We start from the raw sequence: 18203 nt of genomic DNA, 5'->3' as shown, positions 1-18203 counted from the left end.
CTTAGGTTCTCCAAAAGAAAATTGAGAGATCCAGCATACTTGGGTCAATAAATATCTGCTTGTGCTAACCCCACAGTAAGGTCCTCGCCCATCCTTAGGGTGTGATGGATGCAGAAATGACAGGGGGAAGAAGAGTTAATGATAACAACTGTATGTAAACTGGGGCCTGTCCCAGTACAGAAAAAGGGTAAGGGAGAAAGGTTTTTACCTGTTCATCTGAAGTATCTGCAATTTGGTTATCTACCCCTAGATAGATGGGCTACCTCTGAGATAAAGTTACAAAGTAGGTCCGATGAATGTTGCTCCCTGTTTATGTTTAATGATAAAAAGACACCACATAATCGGCTTGAAGCTAGATGTTTACAGTATAATATGAGATTCATACAATATGAATCCCATGGTTTCTGTGGGTGTGCCTATATTTCCCCATTTAATTCTGATTTCTTTCCTTTTTGCTCTCTTACTCCTATTCGACCTCACATATGGGCAAACTTTAGAACCCAGCAGGCTATTTCTGTTAAGGCAAAAATCACTAATTGTTACCTTTAGGTGTGGTACAACCTTGTTTAGTGCAAAGGACAAAACAATTTCTGCTTATAACTGGTTATAGAATCTATTTCATCATTGCCAGAATACTTTTAAATGGATACTGTTATTTTCCTTAAAATGGACTATTTTCAATAAGAGAAGTACTTTCTTATGTCATGAAGAACTATTTAAAATAATTATTTTTCAGATTGAAAAATTGACTTACAATTTCAGTTAGAAATTCAAACATGATTTTGAGAGTTGTTTTACAGATTTGTAATGCCTGTATGTGTTCTTTCTGGTCAGTGCCATCTCTACATTAGGACTCCATACATTCTTTTGAGTCACAGCAGAATCTTCTAAGGTTACTAGGACTTAAATATAAGGATTAACCAGCTCTTAAGTATTTTTGAGTTAAATAAACTGAGATTGGGAAACCATTTTGTGAGGCAAGCAAACCTATTCTGAAGCACAAGAAGGCTGCACACCTGGACCCACCATGAGCCAGCACGTGTGTGTTTCATCTGACCCATATGGCAATTTTTCCTGCCACAGAATCAGACTGTGCCGAGGCACATGTGACAAGATGATCCCATTACTTGAACTGACAGTCGGATGTCACATTTCAGTCAAATCAGGGAGTATTTTTGGTCATATGATGAGGAAGCATTGTGGTTTGCTTTGGTAGGTCAGAGCACAGATACTTCATCACCAGTTTATGTTCTGTTAAAGTATGCTAAGAATATACCATTTGTCATTTAAATAGGCTTATTTTAATGTATAAAGAAGCATGATTCATGCTGCCTTATACAGTTGTAGTAGGCTTTTCAGTTTTCATATTTATCTGTTGTTTTTCTTTTTTGCCTGTATCCATCATTGGTTGTGAGGATAAAGGGATGTGATTTTTATCTAATAGGAAGAAAAATAAGGGGAAAAAGGACAGAATAAAATATTTTCAGTTTGTTTCAATGCCACACATATTTGGTTTTGAATAAAACCAAACAAAACAATCATTTGACCTGTGATGAGCAGAGAACAGTATTTCAAACTAGGCAACTTAAAATGAATCATAATTATCCTGATACATCAGCTAAAGTTACATGTGTCAATAGGCCTTTTACTGAGATGAAACGTAACAATTGCATATATACATCTGACACTTAAACGTGCAGATCAATGGATTTAAAGTTATGCAGGTAAATGTTTGAACCACTGAAGCATAAAACAAATAAACTTCGCCCATAAATATAATTTGTTTGTTGAAACGGTGTAAAATAGAACACAATCTTAAGTGGAAACATTTTTATCTTTTAAATTACAACTTTGCTTCACTTAAAGCTCATATAGCAGGGGAGGAGGGGGGTAAATTCCACAGCTGAAGGTGGATAATAGTAGTGTTTCTTTGGCAGCAGAAAGTAAGTAATTTTGTTTGGCAAAAAGGGATGCTTGCTTTTGCACAGACATTTGGATTATGAGAAGCAGCCCTAGCAGAAATGAATGAATGGACAGCATGCAGGTGAAGTCTGAATGCACATCAAATGGCTCTGAAATGTGTAAAATGGTTGTCCTCAGATAGGATGCAGTCCCATATTGCATGCATTTAGTTTCTGGACATGATGAGTCATACGGACCCAAATGAGAATGCCCATGTGTGTAAAATTAAGATTTGAGTACTTAAAATGACATCACCACAGCAGTTCAGATCAGCCTAGTGTTTTAAACTTTAGCATTTTCTTTCTGGGAGTTATCACTAAGGTTTAAAAGTGTTGGCAAGCCTGGAGAGAAAGTATTCAATTCTTAAGCAAATAAGATTTCAGTATCATCAGCCTCTGACAGAAATCCCTAATTAGCATACCTTTTGTTTATAATGATACAGTATATTTTCTGTTTATAAAGACAGACAGTATATCTCAGATGTGCATTAGTAACAACAGAAAGTTTATAATATTTAATATGTACAAATTACTGCATTATTTTTTATTCCAAAACCGATGTAATTCTACAGCCTTATTCAGGCCTATTTGAGAACTTCTGTTTGGGGCATTTTAAAGTATCTGGGAAAAACATTTCTACCTGAATGTTCCTGGAAAAGGACATTATAGATCCCAGGGCCAATATGCATCTGTTACTCAGATATCAAAAGAGATGCTCATAAATCAAAAGAAACAAACAGCTGAAATTCCATTCAGTTCAATTGATGTTATGAATACTCAGCACCTCTGAAAATTAGCTTGCTTACCAGGTACCTAAATAAGGATGGATCGGTGCTTTGAAAAATGTGAACTTAGTCAGTTTTGTAAACGTACAGCAATGTTTGCTATAACATTCCCACCACACGCCACAGTCAGGGAGGAAAACGGATGCCTGGAACAACTGCAGGTTATGCCTCTAGACTTGACCCTGACACACACTGCATCTGGAGGCTTGCAGGGTTGGATTCCTGGCTTTTCCAGAGCTTTCTTAAGCTCAGCAGTATACAACAGCCTGTAACTGCTTGTCATTTTCAGAACTGGAGGCCAAATCTGTGTTTTTACTTATGGAGAACCTTTTCTCCTTATGGAAGGCTTACCTTCTAAGAAGGTTTCAAACACAGCAACCAGCTCTGTTCTGCTCTTCCAGTGCCCTTGCACAAACTACAGTGGGTCAGGAGCCTCTTTCTCTCTTCACTAACACAAATCTTGAGGGGGGGTTTACAAGACCCATCAGTGAATGTTGCAATCCAGGCATATGCTGTGGCAAGTTGCAATCGCTTTGAAAGCAAGTGATTTCAGTGGGGACTTCTTCAAAACACATGGTGTGGTGTGGTCTTTGGCAGTTAGATCTTGCCCTACTTCAAGAAGAGGAAAAAATCAGGAAAAATAAAATAGATTTAGATTAATGTAATCTCAGAATCACGAATTTATATGCTCAGACTTCAGGAAACTATTTTTTCAGCCTTATATCAACTCAGCTGTTTTGCATATGTTGGCCTTGGTTAGTTGTGCTCTGGTTTGGGGCATAGATATTAATATGTTTTTAATATTTGTTTCAAATCTCTGAGATTTACAGTCGATATGTGTTCTTTAATACTTTTGATAATATATAATTTTTGCCTCCTAAATCTCTGGGATGGTGGCCATCAACCCATCCTTGTGTTGGTGAAGCTGAGTTTATGTACATATGTACATGTGAATGAAAATTGCATAAGCGTGGATCTTATTTTGCGACTATAGCTCCTTGGTGTGATCTGGAGGTATAGGCCCTATTTAACAGGATCATATTATACACCAGGGAGGATGACTTAGGAGAACTCTGGGTCTGCCCATGCCCAGCATTGGAGAACCAAAGCTCCACAGCACAGCAGAAGCTGGCAGGCACCTCTGGTGAGGGTCTAGTCCCTGCGCAGGGCTGGGCCAGCTACAGCAGGTGCTCAGGGCAACATCCAGTCAGGTTTTTACCATCTCCACGGATGGAGACTCTGCAGTCATTCAGGGCAACCTGCTCCAGTGTTCAACCACCTGCACACTCAAGGCATTTTTACTTATGTTTAAATTGAATTTCCTACATTTCAAGTTTGTGCTCTTTGCCTCGAGCCAGTTGGCACCATTGAGAAAAGCCTGGCTCCATCCTCGTTACTGCCTTTGTGAGGTATTTGTTTATGTACAGGGATTAAGATCCCCACCCCGAGCCCGCCTTTCTCCCAGATGAACAGCCCCAACTTTTGGCTTTTCCTCAGGTCAGATGTTCAAATCCGCTAATCACCGCCGTGGCCCTGCATTTCTGTTTACAGGTCCAAACTCATCACACCTAATCGAACCTGTGCCCCCCTCAGGACAAAGCTTTCGGCCGTGCTGCTGCCTCCTGCCAGGGGCTGGCGGCGATGGGGCAGGGGCGGACGCTGCTCAGCTACGGCCGCCCCAGCGTCTGCCACAGACCGCTGCAAAACGATCACCTCCCAGCCTGCGGCGGGACAGGGTGAAAAGGAAGACGTTGCCTGCCAGCCCTCAGGGTACGAAGGGGGAGGCATGTACGGGAAAGCAGCGCTACAGCCTGTCCGCTCCTGGGCCAAGAGCAGGGAGAGGGGCTCCGTAGCGCTGCCCGCCTCCCACACAGCCAACTTCCCGCAGAGCTGCATCTGACAGGATGTGGGGAGAGGGGAGGCTTTGCCACTCTCTGTCCCGCCCGCAATGGCTTGTACCATTCTCTCCACAGGGAGGGGGGGAAGAGGGGAAGCGGCAGCGCAGCTCTAGCCACCTCAGTGCCCAGGGGCCGCCCGCTCCCCCCCTGCCGCCCGCGGAGTGGCGCCGTCCTGCCGCCACGCACGGGGCTGCGGAGCGCGCGGCCGCCGGGCGGGCAATAGGGCGTGGCGCCTCTTCCCGCCTCTCCTGCCCTGCTGTGCGGCCACGCCCCAGCCGCCATGTTGCGGTGGCGGTGGGAGCGGCGGCGGGAGCGCGGGCGGCGGCCGGGCTGTACGGAGCATGGGCGGCGCGAAGCAGCGTCCCGGGGACGCGCACCCTGGCCAGTGGGTGCTCATTGCACCAGGTAACCCAGCGGGGCTCCGAGGTGGGACAGGCTCTGCCGCAGCGCCGACCGCTGGTTCTTCACCGCGCCCCGCTGACTGGCCCTGGCGGTGCCTGCCCGCATCGCGGCGGGGCTGGGCCGTCGCTCGGGCAGGAGGCGGGTGCCTTTCTCCATGGGACGGAGCAGGTCTCTGGGCTGCTGTGTGCAGCCAGCCCCAGGCCTGGTGTGGTGAGGACGGTTTGAGACACAGCCTTTACACAAGGCCCTGCAGAGTACCCGTGTTCTCCTCTCCAGGGTCCTGTTTGCCTCACTGCATCTCTGCGTTTCATTTTTGTGTGTCATTAGGTTTTTCCAAAGGTAAGCTCGCCTCTGGTTTACAAACAGCGTGTTGAGGCCTGGGGAGAGGAGCTGTAGAAGAGAGAGTCTTGTCACCAAGGTCCCAGATAGAGCCTCACCGTTGCCTCTCAGCTGCTGGCAGCCCACCTTGCCTCCATTCCCGGAGTCCATTCCTGCGTTTTTTGAAGGAAACAGTGTAGTGCCCTAAGCCTCAGCTTTAAAAAAACTCCTTGGAAGCCGTAAGTCCGAAGCTGCAGTGAAATGTCTTCGGCTCTTCCTCTCAATAGGTTGAAGAAGCAGACCTCCATGTGCACAGCTCTGCAAGTGCCATATACACAAGGCCTTAAACACTCAGTAGGCTTAGTTTCTCTCACTTCGTGCTGAATAAATGTGAAGGTGCCTTTCCCCCTTTTATTTCCGGCTACTATCAGGTTTTAAAATTTTAAATTCACAGATCACAAAAGGGTTTTGTGTTAGAGTGAGCAAAACAGGATGCTCCAGGACACCAAGAGGAAGGAGGTGTCTTGTAAGTGCTTTTAAATTGCTTAAGGATATGCAGCTTCCACAATTATCTGTGGGTCAGCTTTGTACTGTGCCTGTTTCTTACCCCACCCAAAACTTTAGAGCATTAACTTCGACTAAACCTGATAAAAAGGAGGAGCTCTTTGGAGTAATTTTATGAGCTTTGTGAAAATGAATGTGATGATGTGAGAAGTGCTGTAAGTGGGACTGCTGAAGGAAAGGTATAGCAAGAGCTTAGTCCAGCAAAGGTTGAAAACAAGGCAAGAGCTCAGTCACACATGCATCTGTAAGAGACCAGGCTTCTGTAGTTACATGAGAAACAGAACCAATTGTTATGATTTCACTGATTCCTCTCTTCCTCTGGTTTTACCTTTTTGATTCTACCCTTTGGTATCTGAAGTGCTTGATGCCTTAGAAAGGGATTTATAAGTGAAGAGGAGTTTTTTGGTGTTTTTTTTTTTTTAATATTGACTCTTTACAGAGTAGGATTTAAAGCTGCATCTTGTATCAGATGACTGGCTATGCCAACAGATGTCCATACTGTGCAAATATTTACAAATATGCTTAACTTATGCATGAGTAGTCAGTTCTGTGCAGTAAGTTAAATTCTTCAGTAAGCGTTTGCAGGACTGGAGCCAGAGCTTGTAACTTTCATGAAGCCAGACAGTTTGTATTACCAATTATGCCAGCACAGCTCTGAAAAAATTTATATAGTACTCCAGATCTGTAAGAAAGTTTATTAAAGCCTTAGTAGAACCTCAGAGCACATAGTGATTTTAAAAAAAGTCTGGCTGATAATTTCAGAACTTCACAACTGATGAGACTTGCCAATTATATGAATAGAACTGCTGAAAAGAAATAATGCTCTTGGTTTGGTTTTAACTTTTTTTTTTTTTCAGAAAAGAGATTTTTAAAGTTAACATCACTTTTCACATTTCTTAACTGGTTTGTTGAATGGATCTCAGAAATTCTTCACTGGCCATTTAGCAGAATTTGTAGTAGGAATACCTGATTGCTTTTAGGAACAAAGACAGATGCAGTTGGATTTATGACAAAAAAATGCTTCTTCTTTGTGTTAAATTTTAGTCTCATGGCAATCCATATCTTCGTAACACCCGCATGGCATTATGCTACATGCATGCATAAAAATGACTGGTGTAAATAGTTACAGGATCTGCTTCTGGATGAGAGTTTAATACCATCTGTTAATAAATCTACCAACACCTTCTAGATGTAAATAGCTTATTTATCTTCTTCTATCTGTAGCCATTATCCTGTGCATAGGGAGAGGATGGGGCAAGGTGTTTTAATGCGATGCAAGAAGCTCCAAAACTTTTCTTGTAATAAAGGCGCTTTCTAAGGTCTGGTTTCAAGTGCTTAAGTTAGTTTGAACTAACCACCTAGCTAGCCTGCCTCCTAGAACAGCTTGTGAGGTTAACAATGTATACTATCCTACACAACCTAATAGCATCTCACTTGGATATGTGCCATTCATCTCACTTTGTTTGTGACATCTTAAAAGTGACTGTATGGATGGAAGATCGTGTTGATGGTGGCCAGTTCTACAAAGAGACTGGATATCTTAGCCAAAAAAAGAATAAGTCTTTCAGAAGTATAGAAGTAAAACAGTGAGAACTGAAACTTGCTTTCTTAAGAATCAGTATTTTTCAATTATTTGGGCCGTTAGAGGTTCAACAGTAGCTTTCTAGAACAAGGCAAAGATATGGCTGGAGTTCTGAAAAATGGTGCATGTGTTGCTCTGATTCCATAGTTGTTACGATGTTCTGAGAATCTGGTTTTGCACAGGTCTCTGACTGGTTTTGCTGCTTATGTGACATGTAGAAACACTTAACTGTAAAAAGCACGTGTAAGAGAAAGGTGAGATTCTTTCTGATTTGGACATCAGCAACTAACAACATCAGGTTGATTATCTGGAACACAGCATCTAAAAAGCAGGCAGATTTCATTTTCTATTGCCATAGAAAGTGAGCAGAGTATGCTCGTCTGCTTTAGTATTGAAGATTATAACATCATTACTAATCTTGTTTCAGTCCACATTGCTACACTGTGTTCTGATGCATAGGCAATAAATTGCTGCTCTGATGTTCAGAGCATGTTTGATGATCAAGGAGATAAGTTTTGATTTTGTTTCTGATTTCTTAATTTTGATACTGATTTCAGTGTTCTGGAAACAGCTCAGAAACAAGAAATCTCCTTGGTCAGGTAAAACTGCCCATGTTCTTTGTTGAAGGCATGATTATGGCTGGAGGAGTAATGCAGTTGGACTGGTTGTTTTACTGATGATGTGTGTTATCCCAGCCCTCTTGAACCGTTCTAGAAGGCCAGACTTTGTCACTTCCTTTTGCAAGTGGTTAATTCTATCATTGTATTTCTGGTACTGTAAAACTTTGATTGCTGATGTCCATCTCATGTCTACACATCATACTACAGAGGTACAGAGCTACAAACCACATATCTCAGCAGGTATTTTGCGTGGATTATAGAGGTGCGTGAAGGTGGGAAGGGGAGCAGAGTTGCCTGAGTTGAGAGGCAGCTGTGATGTTCAGCAGGCCAGTCATCCTGTGCTTCATTTCAATCAGTCTTTGCCTACCCTCATTCTTTCCAATGGCATTCTTTCCTTCTTTTATTTTTCCTTCTGTTTTTATGAGCAGCCTGATGACAATCTTTGCTCTCACCAGCCCTTTCCCACACCAAAACGCTCGGGCTGTTTGGCATGGGAGAGTCACACAAGGGAAGTCCAAGTTGGAATTGAAAAGGAGACCCTCAGACAGTCATATCTGGGCTGGCTGGTAAGCAACTTCTAGGTCAGGTAGCAAATTTTACCTTTACAGATGGTAGCCTGCCCTTGTCCTGGTGAGAGCTCTTGTGATGGTGTTTCTGCTGATACTTACTTTTTTCACATGGAGACAGGATGATTTGATATGCTGGTGCAATCGTAGTTTTGTTTTGTTTTTATAAACATAATTGTTCCTGTGTTAGGGATCAAAATACCAAGGATAAGACAAAGGGCAAAGCAAGAAGTCAGGGGGAGCAGTTAGGAAGTGTGGGTCTGGTGGAGAAGGTAGGATAAGGAGAGGGCAGTAACCATGTTAATCACTTCTGAAAGGCTGGAAGCTGCTGGTGTACATTATGCAGGACATTTAGAGGAAGCTTGCGAAATGGATGTTTATAGTCAAGAGAGAAAACGATGAACAAACAGGAGGAGTCAGACAGAGGCACTTGTCATAGGGAGGGAAACGATGAGGACAGAAAACTTGAGTGTGTGGGTAAGGATAGAGCTGTGCATGCTGGGCTCGAAATACAGTCAACTCTTTGGGCAGTTTCTCCAGTTGCAGATGAACTATGCCGTGCATATACAGGCACCAGATTTGGCCTAGAGCAGACTCAGCTCAGCACTAACTGTTTATTAGTTCAAGTACTGTGCCATGTTAACACATCTCTGCTATTTCCAGAACCAGCTTTGCAGTGCAGCTGCTTTCAGACAGTGTCTGAACTAATAAGTCCTGATGGACCCAAGCTGGCTCTGTGCAGGCCCACTTGGGTGTTTCTGTGCTGTGCTCCACGTTCCAGGGGATTTTATTAGCTTGGCTGGAAATCTGGATCTGAACTTGCTTTGTGCAGGGTAGTTGACGATGGTTAAGAAGACCTCCTGAATCTGGAGTTCTGGAGGAATCAAGATACCAAAGCACTAATAAGTCCTGAAGGACCCACACAGACTTCATTGGTGGATGGCCGAGTTTCCAGATTGTGCTTTTCTCATAGTGGTTGAATAATCAGGAACATTATATTACCCATGTAGCTGAGCCCTCCTTTACCCTTGAGAATGCAGAGCTTCCTGTACAGGCTTTCTGTTGTAAGCTGTAGCAACTGGACAGGTACAAGGGAAAAGCAGCTCCTGAGAATTGAAACCTGGCTATCTCACAGCTAAAAAGTTGCTAATTAGGTGCTTTAGTAAAGGAGATTGTGTCTGTGTTTACTGAGTATTCATGTAGTTTTTTTAAAAATCCCTACTACCTGAACCAATGAGATTTTATTTTTTTTCACGTGCATATAGGAAATTTCTACTTGCTTTGTGAGTTGGGCCCATGGAAATACTGTTTTTTATGTTTTCTCTGACAATCATAAGATCTAGAAATTAATTTCTAGACAGAAATAATACTGAGACCCAACTTAATTGCAGGGTTCTAAGGGCAGGGCTCTGTAAAAACCTCAAATGCTGCGGCAGAGTCACTGTGGGTGACAGATCTGATCTGGGCTGTGTATAACAAATAAACATTATTACATAATGGCTTCAAACTGGTCTTGCTGATAGCAACCAAAATCACACTAGCTGCTTAACAGAATGGGTGTGAAGGGGGCTGTCTCTTTTCAGTACACTTTCTCAGGGATAGGTGTTATATCAGAACTTGGAACTATTTACATCCACTGATTTTAGCAAAGAGGTCAGAAATTCAAGGCAGTTTTCAAAGTTAGGTGTTCCTCTCTACACCTGAAGTTAATCATAGAATGGTTTGGGTTTGAAGGGACCTTAAAGACCATCTAGTTCCAAGCCCCTGCATTGGGCAGAGACACCTTCCACTAGATGCTCAAAGCCCCATCCAGCCTGGCCTTGAACACTTCCAGGGATGGGGCATCCACAGCTACTCTGGGCAACCTGTGCCAGTGTCTTGTCACCCTCACAGTGAAGAATTTCTTCCTAATATCTAATCTGAATCTACCCTCTTCTAGTTTAAAACCATTACCCCTTGTCCCATTGCTACATGCCCTTGTAAAAAGTTCCTCTCCTTCTTTCTTGTAGGCCCCCTTTAAGTACGGAAAGGCTGCTATAAGGTCTCCCTGGAGGCTTCTCTTCTCTAGACTGTATTTAATTTGTTCTGTTTGTCTGTATTAGGAAAAGAAGTAGGGGTTAGCTGCAAGCTGAAAATTATTTTCAACCTTTATTTTTCTGAACTAGAAGTTTAGTTGACTACATTTTTTCAGTCTGTTGTTTTCTAAAACAGTAAATTGATTAGCTTTTTTGTTGTTGTTTAATGGGAACTGCTGTATGAATAGCATGGGAAGGATTGCAAGGGGGGGAGGAAATTTAACAATCCTATTATTTTTAGGAATTACTTATTTTTTTAAAAAAGGAGCAGTTTCACATTAGACTTGGCAAGTTGTTTGAACAAGTCTCATGTATGCCAAAAGTCAGATGGAGGCAGAAATAAATGGACTGTGATGCCAAACCATAGGACATCAGCAAACATTAATTTAATCCTCCATTCTTTCAAATGAAACTAAGGAACTTTTCTTTCAGTGCAACAACAGAGGAAGCATTTGACTTGAAGATTTTGGGTCATATTGAGAGAAGATACAGCAAAAGAAGCTGTGGTATACTTAATGCATGGAAGTAGTTTGCTTTAACATCTGAAGTAGGCAAGTTTGGGGTTTCTTTTTTTCTCATTCTCACACTTTGCACAATGCTTTGATACATGCTTTTATTTAGCTTTTGAAAAACAGTTCAATTTATCTGCTGCAAAATAGACCACACTGCTGGGCTGTTAGGGAGCTTGGTTCAGAAGTTGTAATGAATGTCAGAATTGAGCAGGATACTTGAACATTAATACTTCCAGAATAATTTAGATAAAGAATTTGGAAATAATGTTTACAATAAACAAGTATGTATGGGTTTTAAGAGCTGACTTAAAACATTAGAAAGGTCATATAAAAATATGTGCACATATTTATATACCTTTTAAATAAGGTGAACGTGAATATGCTTATTTTAAAGTTAGCACTCTCTGGGCATATTTTACTTAACCTCCCACTAAATTGGCATTTGCATCTCCAGAACAAAACCTTTTGCCTATAGGTAATTTGCACGATTACTTATATGTCATCTCTTAAAAGGCATAGTGAGCTCAGCTGTGTATAAAGCAGATATAACTGGCAAGCTAAGGAGCCAGAAGGAAGCACAGCAAATAAAATAACTGAAAAGAGATGTTTTAATGTGTAACACCATCTCCTACTTCTGCTTTCTGCCATCTGGCTTGGAAGAGGCCAACTTATGCCAACTTAGGCCTCTCTGCACATGGGAATAGGGCTGATTCAGCCAGTAATACAGCTGCACCAGTGTTGACCCTATAAATATTGAGAAGGGAAGTCTGAAGTTTTTATCCTTTCAAGTGATAACCTGTTCTTGAACTTCTCCAGATTGACCTCTCCTTCATTCAGCTCAAACCCCTGCATGTTCTGTCAAGCATCTAGATTTCAGTAACAGATGAATTAGTACTGTCCATTGCTGCCAGTGAGTCCATGAAAGTTTTATTGGCGTAAGAAGTGAACTGTGCCAGCATAAGGACAGCGATGCTCTCAGGAAGAAGTCTTAATATTTAGCTGTATTGCAAGCTGTGTACTGGAGCAAAACACCACTCAAACCATCTAGTAGCCTTTCCATGTGAAGTTTTGCTCAGGATAGAAAACAGTGCCATTTTTAGATACCATTGTGTTTTATCATAGGATTAGCAGGTGAAGTGGGAGCCAGAAAGATTTTAAGGGGTATAAGTTATGTCACATTAATTGTTATTTCATTAGGTCACCAAATAATAAATGCTATAATTACCAAACTGAAAACCATTCTATCTTTTACAACAGGCATGTCAGAAGTCTAGTACTGTGTATGGTAAAGGAGAGGGTAAGGTGGTGAAGTAGCATCAAGTTAACATAACTTTAGTAACAACTAAAAAATTTTACAAAATCAAGTGTGTGCAAGTGCAAAGCCATACCTTAATTATAAGCACCTGGAAAAGGGGCTGCAGCAGTAAATTGAGCTGTGCGCCATTTAGTACCCCCCTGAGAGTATTGGGAGCCAAGGAAGCAACAATGTAGTCTTGTGGCTCATCTCTTGTTCTCACCTCTGTAAAGTCACATACAGTATAGCTTTCCAGTTAGCTTACAGTGGTTAAAGACCCCAGTGTCACATACAGGGTAGGTTATATTCTGTGCCATCTGCTCCTGCCATGGGTTCTGTCCCTTTGTTCCGGTGATCATGTAACCATATGGTAAGTGAGAATAGCTTACTGATCTGCTTGAAAATTAATACTTTTTTTGTGACTGGTTATTTCTCAGCTGGATCAGTGAAATGAGCTGACTTGCTGTGTGGCCACGGGATTGCTAGTTTAAGTGGAAAGAAAGCATCAGAGATGTGGAACAGGGAGGGAGGAGAGGTGGGGACCTCAAGATTACACTTTTGAATGGCCTATGATCTTTGGTCATTTGAAACCATTCATGAAACTGTATCCTCAGCCTGTGCGTACGTGAATGCATTCCTTATATTAAGAGTTAATTGCCTTGTAAATTATAAAATATGTCAGAAGTTTGGGTGATACAAACTACTAGATTTATTAATTTTCACTGGGCTTTTTTCAGGGCATGCTGCAGGACAGAGGACACAGGCGCTGAATTAAAACCATTTACTTCAGAGTTGACTGATTCTAAAAATAACATAAATAAAATGATTATTAGATCTAACATATCTGTACCCTTAGGCTACATAGTTTAAAGTCTTCCATAAAATGTCCATTTAATGGGCTTCATCATAATGTCTCCATCTGACACGCCTTTCATGCGTGGTTAGAAGTTAAGAAGGGAATGGAAAAGACTTGTGTAGGTGACGTATGGTTTAATATCTGTTTTTAAATGAAATCTTAACTTTATATTTCCAGACTTTTAAATAATCCTGTTTTTTTGCAGGGTGATGGTGGTAGGGAAATCTGTGCTCTCAGAGGGTTTTTTCCTCTTACGCAATTGACAGATATTTACAGCCTCTTTGCTTGCCTGGCTGGCAGCTTTTTGCATGGGAATTCCATATAACTTGATATTAGTCTGTTATATATAGTATTCTATAAGCATTTTTTTTTTATAAAAAAGGTGAGTAGACCTTGCATCATCCATAACAGTTTCATAGATCTTAGTGGGAGTTTTATGTTCTTTTCCAATTTATACATGTTGCTGTACCAGCTAACACTTTTTTTTTTTTAAATGGCCAGATTCATTAGTGCCTCATATCTATCCATTGTGGAAGAAATTATTGGCAGAAATCCCTTGACAGCTGGTTCATTTTTACTTTGTTCTGTTTGTATGTTTTATAGAATTTGCCTGGTTGTATGTCTGACCTCCATGAAATACGATAGGCTTTTCTCCTTTTCTGTAATGGAAAGCTTTCTTTAAACTTTTATAGTCTCTTTCGCTCAGCTTCAAGATTCAGAGGTTCTGTCTGTAGACTCCAGTACAACTGACGTATCACCCACATTTTTAGGTGGACTTTATGTGAGATTTGGTTGTTAATAGTGAATGAACAGTAGACTATAACTTAAGCAAAGTAGACATACTTACCAGTCCAGTGTTGGCATTTAATTGTCTTGCATTGTGCTTACCTCAGAACTCCCTCCTCTGGTATAGCAGTAGCAGTACTGCAACCAGATGTACTCTGTGTAACTGGAAGTGTCTGTAAGCTTCATGGAGACAGAGGCATATACTTGCAGGGGATGGTACAGGTGGGTTTAGGCTTTAGGTGGGTTCAGCTGCCTCCTGGAAGTGCCTGTCAATCTGTCTTCCCTGGCAATTTAGAGAGTGGCTTGCTAATTGAGATGCCTTCTTGGGACAGGATTAATTGAGCCCCTCCTTGTGTCAGTTTTTTGTGTCCTGTAGCCTTGTATCAGTTTTTTGTATCCTTGTAAATGTTGTCCCAGGAGAATAGCATGTTGTGCTGGCACATCTGTTAGTAAACTGACCTGTACTGACTGTGTGTTACCTGCAGCTTACAGCTGCAAGACAGTTGGTAGAGAGTATAGTAGTCAGAAAACTCTTACATCTCTCACTTGTTCTTGTAGATGAACAAGTTTCTCTGGGCTGAGCTATGGAAGCTGTTGTAGTAAGCATAGTGGCAATCACCTGATGTTTTCCTTTAGGATTTAGCAAAAAAACCTCTTCCTGTAATATCCCTTTTGTCTGCTTATTTTATGTAAGATTATTTCTTATGTGGATGTGAATCTTAAAACTAAAAACAAAAGAAACTAGTTTAACTTAGTTTTGTTAGAAAATCTCTACAGTACTGTTTTTTAAGAAGTCTGTATTTATTTAGCTATAGGAGATCCTTGCACAAATACAAGGACTGATAATGTAATGACATTAAAGAAATCCAGTTACCTTTCCTGGCTAAAGGCCAAAACACACACAAGTTAGCTTTGGACACCTAACTTCAAAATTCTCTTGCTCAGCATTTTCCTAGTTATACAGTGTTTAAATTCAGATAAATAAGGCCACCTTCGCCGTTAAGGCCATGTTAATACTGCATCCAGTTTTCCAAGCAGGCATTCGCCCAATTGCCTCTTTTTAACTGCCGATTTGACATCTAGTAGAGCCAATCTATAACAAAAATATACTTCAGATGCCCCTGGAAATGGAGTGTGGTGTTGCCTACATTTTGAGGAAACTGAAGGTAAAAGAAACTCAGAGAAACAACTTTTGCCTTTGCCCACTCCTTCCCTTCTTCTTGTGTGTGTGTGTGTGTCCCATCTTTTGTGGCAGCTGTGTGGAGAATGTGACGTGTATACTCTGATTCCATCAGCATGAGATACTGGGACTGAAGGCTGCAGCTCAGACTGTTCAGTGGGGTCTGATCACAGCTGTCCTCTGTGCAGTGATGAATCCCACAGAGACTGGGGAGGACCAAAGAACTAAATGGGCAAGTGCTGTGCTTCTCTTCACATGGTGAGCTATTGGCTGAGCCAAGGCAGCTGCAGGGCCAGGTTGCATATACAAAGGGGCAGAGCAAAGGCTGCTGAGTCTGGGATAGCACGGGGTGTTGGGAAGGCAGAAGATTGATGAGGAAGAGATGGGACACTGTATCCCTTGGGTTTGCTACAATGAATGTTCCCTAAGTGCAGGTGTCTCCCAGGCTTAGCAGGGCTAGATAAATTCAGTGTGTTACTAGAAGGTTAGGAAAAGAATGTGTCAACTAAATAAAGATGTGAACTTCATTAAAAACAGCTACATTAGGAAGGGTTGTCTGCTTAATTGTTCACATTATACAAGATGCAACTTAGGGCTCAGCTGGACTCATTCCCAGTGTTCATAAATCTATGCAAGAAGAAAGCAGAGCAACTGAGTGCTAAAAGTTCCTTTGGGATTTTTTTTGTTTTGCTTTTTTTTAAAATTTTGAAACTCACATTTAGTGTGTATATTTTAACATGTTCATGTGAAACATCAAAGTAAACATAGTGTTTCTTTCACTGTCATTAATCACTGTAGTGTTTTAAAAAGTAACAAAAAATACCCTAATGTTAAACTGTGGTCAAGAATTGAAATATACACAGCTCTAGAAATTTGAAGTTTGCCTTTGCCAGGGCAAATGTAGCTTGACAACCGTGTGTGTTTATGTATTCACATGTGAAGCAAGTCTGGTTAGCAAATATGGACTTTTTCCATTAAACCCCCTCAACTTACATTGAAACTTTTTGAGCAGTTTTTCAAGCCACCTGAAGACTCAGCTAAAAATTCGGGGAAAGAAAATGACTGTAAATTCTCCAAACAGCTCTGAGAATTATTATCCTCCAACACTATCATAAAACACACTTGCTTTTTAAGCCTTGCTTACGTCTTTATCTGGGCAATTTCTGTTTGTGACACAACTGAATAAGCAGGAGTGGATGTAAAAGTTGAGGGTTATTTGGAGCTTTTTTTGCCACTGAGGTGCCAGTGAACAACCTGTGAGAAGTCCACCTGTCCTTTCTGAATGTGTTGGGGATAGGATTTCAGCCAGAGTGGAGGACAGCTATTTTTGGTTGTGCTTGAGGTTCCTAGTTCCCTGTTTTCCACAGAAAAGAACTGTGCTATCTCCCACTCTGCAGACCTCCTGGATGCTACTGAAAGGGGAAGGACGATGTGGCACTTGTGTTCCTTCCAACAAGCCTTTGTGAACAGCTGTGCGGCCCGCTTCTGCTGCTGCTCTCTGCTTTCCTCAGCAGCACCGTAACTAAATTGTCAGCCTGATCCCTGTCAGTCCATTCTCTGGGGTCTGGATACTGGTTGTGCATGTGAAATGCTTTAGTAATTTTCCTTCCTCTGATGAATGGCTGTATGAAGGGAATTGGGACAGAACTGGCAGTATGCAAGCTAAGAAAGATGATGCTGTCATGTTGCTCTTCACTCAGATGTGGGAAGTTGTTTTCATAAATATGTTAGACTTTCGCTCCAAAGAGAGCTTGGATAGAATATTATTAACTGGGGATCCTTATAGATGTTTTTTTTCAGACTTGATTCAGCATCCTTGTGGGAACTGTTTCCTTTCTTTCTTTTTTCTTATAATTTCACAGAGAAATTGTACTTTGTAGCTCTGCTTTTTGTCTTTTTTTTGCTTAAGGACACAGAAAAGAGAACAACTGTCAGAGGCTTAAGCCAAAGGTGCTGTATTCTCTCAACTTCTTTTTCCTGGGGAGGGGAATTAAATGCACTCTTTATTTTTCAAGATTATACATAAGAGATAAACAAGTGTGCATATTTTTCACAAAAACAACGGCCACTCAGACAAATCATGCTGCATATTCCTGCGTAATCTGACTTCCTGAAAGCTTTAGAGGACCACTGTTTCTTCCCATAAGTATTTTACCTTTTGCACTTTTAACTTTTTAATGCCCACATTGTGCTTGGCCTAACTTACCAAAGCGTTCTCATTGTCTTTTGTGACTAATCAGGGCGACATATCAGTTCATCTTGCTTAACTGAAATGTCAAACTTAGGAGATCTCTTGCCTGAGGCTCTCTAGGGCAAAGTGGTTTTCAGAATCTAAATCATTCCTAGGTACATATCTTTCCTGTAGCAGATGGAGAGTGCCAGGAAGTCTGGAATGATAATTTCGGTGCCTTGATCAGGTAGGATGAATTTGAGCTGAGACTTAGAACTTTTAGGTGGAAAATACGTGAGTTTTCAAGAAGTGTCAATCCAATTCCGAATGTCTTGGAGAAGCATGACAAAACTTGAAATACTTCTCAATTTACAAGTTCATAACTTTTTCCTCTCCCTCTACAGAGGCTGCTACTGACCCCCCTAAGACACCTGACAGCGAACCTTTGTTTACAAAACTGCGCAATCCAAGCACAGGCAAGTTTTGGAATTGTGACATGAGCCTGTTAATGTTCTGGTTGGTTCCCTCCACCACCAAAAAATTCATATTTTGCAAGCTGAAATAATGATGATAGTTTAAGTCTACGTGCCAAAGATATTGCTGGTGATGCCAGATAGTTAATGCTGTGCAAACA

General features: G+C 41.4%; 1 protein-coding gene across 4 annotated transcripts in view; it reads left to right on the top strand.

Moving 5' to 3' along the window:
• The first annotated feature begins 4829 nt into the window (after positions 1-4829).
• The window catches only part of RNASEH2B (ribonuclease H2 subunit B), a 39373-nt gene continuing 25999 nt past the window's right edge, over positions 4830-18203 (top strand). Inside the window, exons 1-2 of one of the 4 annotated variants that reach the window (XM_080375124.1) lie at positions 4830-5049; positions 17974-18045. In XM_080375124.1, coding sequence (XP_080231250.1) covers positions 4986-5049; positions 17974-18045 — 136 coding nt within the window. In that variant the 5' untranslated portion in view covers positions 4830-4985. The remainder of the gene's footprint in view (positions 5050-17973; positions 18046-18203) is intronic. The other 3 variants (XM_080375123.1, XM_080375126.1, XM_080375125.1) reach the window with 3 other exon arrangements.

The sequence above is a fragment of the Falco punctatus genome, assembly GCF_963210335.1.
Source record: "Falco punctatus genome assembly, chromosome: 2".
NCBI classification, from domain to species: Eukaryota; Metazoa; Chordata; class Aves; order Falconiformes; family Falconidae; genus Falco; species Falco punctatus.
The sequence above is the reverse complement of the archived record's forward strand: the minus strand, read 5'-3'. Positions and strand labels throughout refer to the sequence as shown.